The sequence below is a fragment of the Penaeus vannamei genome, chromosome 29, assembly GCF_042767895.1.
Source record: "Penaeus vannamei isolate JL-2024 chromosome 29, ASM4276789v1, whole genome shotgun sequence".
In the NCBI taxonomy this organism is placed as follows: Eukaryota; Metazoa; Arthropoda; class Malacostraca; order Decapoda; family Penaeidae; genus Penaeus; species Penaeus vannamei.
In genome coordinates, this window is record NC_091577.1 from 22,764,102 (window position 1) to 22,766,601 (window position 2,500).

Below are 2,500 nucleotides of genomic sequence, written 5' to 3' on the forward strand. Positions count from 1 at the left end.
TGTGTGTGTGTATGTGTGTGTTTGTTGGTGTGTATGGGTGTGTGTGTGCGCGCGCGTGCGTGTGTGCGTGCGTGCGTGCATGCGAGCATGCGTGTGTGTGTGTGTGTGTGTGTGTGTGTGTGTGTGTATGTGTGTGTGTGTGTGTGTGTGTGTGTGTGTGTGTGTGTGTTTGCCGTGGAAGCCGTCTAGTCTAGCAATCAAGCTAACCCACGTTCAAATCCCGCACCGCCAGTGGATGGTAACCCCGGCCATTCCTCGCACACAGAGGGAGATTTAGAAGCAAAGTTATCGGTAGTCTGTCACTCCAAGAATAACCATTGTAGCGAGTGAAATTAAATTAGATTCAATCTGATTTAAATTTATTCAAATCTAATTCTCTCTCTCTCTCTCTCTCTCTCTCGCTGTCTCGCTCTCTCTCTTTTTCTCTTTTATTCTCTCTCTCTTTCTATCTATCTATCTGTTTATTCATCTATCTACTTATCTCCTTATCTAGAGTCTCTCTTTCTCTCTATCTATCTATCTTGCTGTTTATCCATCTTTTGATCTATTCATCTCCTTATCTAAGTCTTTCTCTCTCGTTCTATCTCCCCCTCTCTCCTCTCTCTCCCCCCCTCTCCCTCTCTCTCCCCCCCTCCCTCTCTATCTCTTACTCTCACTTTTCCTCTCTCTCTCCTTTCCTTCCTCTCTCTCAGCCCCCCCCCCTATCTCTCTCTCTCTCTCTTACTCTCACTTTTTCTCTCTCTCTCCTTTCCTTCCTCCCTCTCAACCCCCCCCCTCTCTCTCTTACTCTTTCTCTCTCTCTCTCCTTTCCTTCCTCCCTCTCAATCCCTCCCCCCTCTTTCTCTCTCTCTCTATCTATCAATCAAACTCTTTCTATATCTCTCTCTCTCCTTCCCTCTATATATCCCTAGTTAGAAAACCCCACGACAGACAACAAATTAACACCTCAACAACAAACAACAGATACACAACCCCACAACACACAACAACCAAACAACCCACAGCAAACAACAATCATTCAGCCAGTCCCACAACCACCAACCAACAACCAAACCCCAACCAAACACTTCACCCAAACAGCCCCACACCAAACAGCAAAGCAACCAACAGACAGCAGCTAGGACGACGGCAACCAGACGGCGCCATAACGGAAAGCAAACAGCTGACCGCACGACTCTGCTACTATCCTAATACTCACCACACGAGAGCATTTTCTTGAATGAACGGCGAAACTTCACGGAAAGGGCGTTGTACAGGATCGGGTTGATGGCGCTGGAAGAAGGAGGAAGAAAGAGGAGGGAAGGAGGAGGAAAGAAGAGGGGAAGGAAAGGACAGGGAAGGAGAGATGGAGGAGAGGGGAAGGAGGCAGGGAAGAAGGAGGAAGGAGGGGGTGGAGAGGGAAGAAGGAGGAAGAATGGGAGGAGAGGGAAGGAGGGAGGGAGGGGGGAGGAGGGAAGGGTGGGGGAAGGGAGATGGAGGGAGGGGAAAGAAGGAGAGCGGAGGAGGGAAAACAAGGGAAGGAGAGAAGGAGAGAGAAGAAGGGAAGGAGAGAAATGGAGGAGATGAGGAAGGAGGGAAGGAGAGAAAGAGAGAGGGAAAGGAACAGCAGGGGGAGAAAAGGAAGGAGGGAGAAGGGAAGAGAAAGAGGGAAGGAGAGAAGGAGAGAGGGAGAGGAATGAGAGAAGGAGAGGAGGAAGGAGGGAAGGAGAGAATGAGAGGTAGGGAGAGGAATGAGAGAAGGGGAGAGAGGGAAGGAAGGAGAGAACGAGAGAGAGAGAAGAATATGAGAAGGAAAAGAGGACGGAATGAAAAGCAGAGAGGATGAAAGGAGAGATAGAGTGGGAGGAAGGGAGAGAAGCGACAGAGAACAGAAGGATAAGGGGAGGGAGAAGAGAGGAAGAGAAAAGGGAGGGAAGGGGAGATGGAGAAAAGGAAGGAGGGAAGGAGAGAGAGAGGAATTAGAGATCGGGAGAAAATGTGGCAAGGAGAAAAGGGAGAAAGAGAGAGAGAAAGAACAAAGGAGAGATAAGGGAGAGGATGAGGAGAGGGAGAGAGAGAAGAAAAAAGAATAAGGTGGGAAGGGAGAGAGAGAAAGGGAGAGGGGGAAAGAAGGGGAGAGGAAAAGAAGAGAAGAGAAGGGGAAAGAATGCGAAGAAAAAAGGGAAGAAAGAGATGAGAGAAAATTATCGTCATTATTATGGTCATCACCACTACTACTATTCCCATCATCATTATTATTGTCATATCATCATATTTGTATGTTGATAGTGATAATGATAATCAACATTATTAGTCATTGTTGCAACCATTGTTATTGCTATCATCATTAATATTACTATTATTATCATCATTACTATTGCTATTATCATCATCATTGTTATCACAGTTGTCATTATTGTTATCATTACCATTATCATTATTAAGATCATTATCATGTCATCATCATCAACATCATTATTATTGCTATTATTGTTATCATTGTTATTAGTAGTATCATTAT

At 46.0% G+C, this 2,500-nt stretch overlaps 1 protein-coding gene across 1 annotated transcript in view; it reads right to left on the minus strand.

Moving 5' to 3' along the window:
• The window catches only part of LOC113805123 (thyrotropin-releasing hormone receptor), an 11,000-nt gene that overhangs the window by 884 nt on the left and 7,616 nt on the right, over window positions 1-2,500 (minus strand). The window contains exon 3 of the mRNA XM_070142120.1: window positions 1,199-1,272. Coding sequence (XP_069998221.1) covers window positions 1,199-1,272 — 74 coding nt within the window. The remainder of the gene's footprint in view (window positions 1-1,198; window positions 1,273-2,500) is intronic.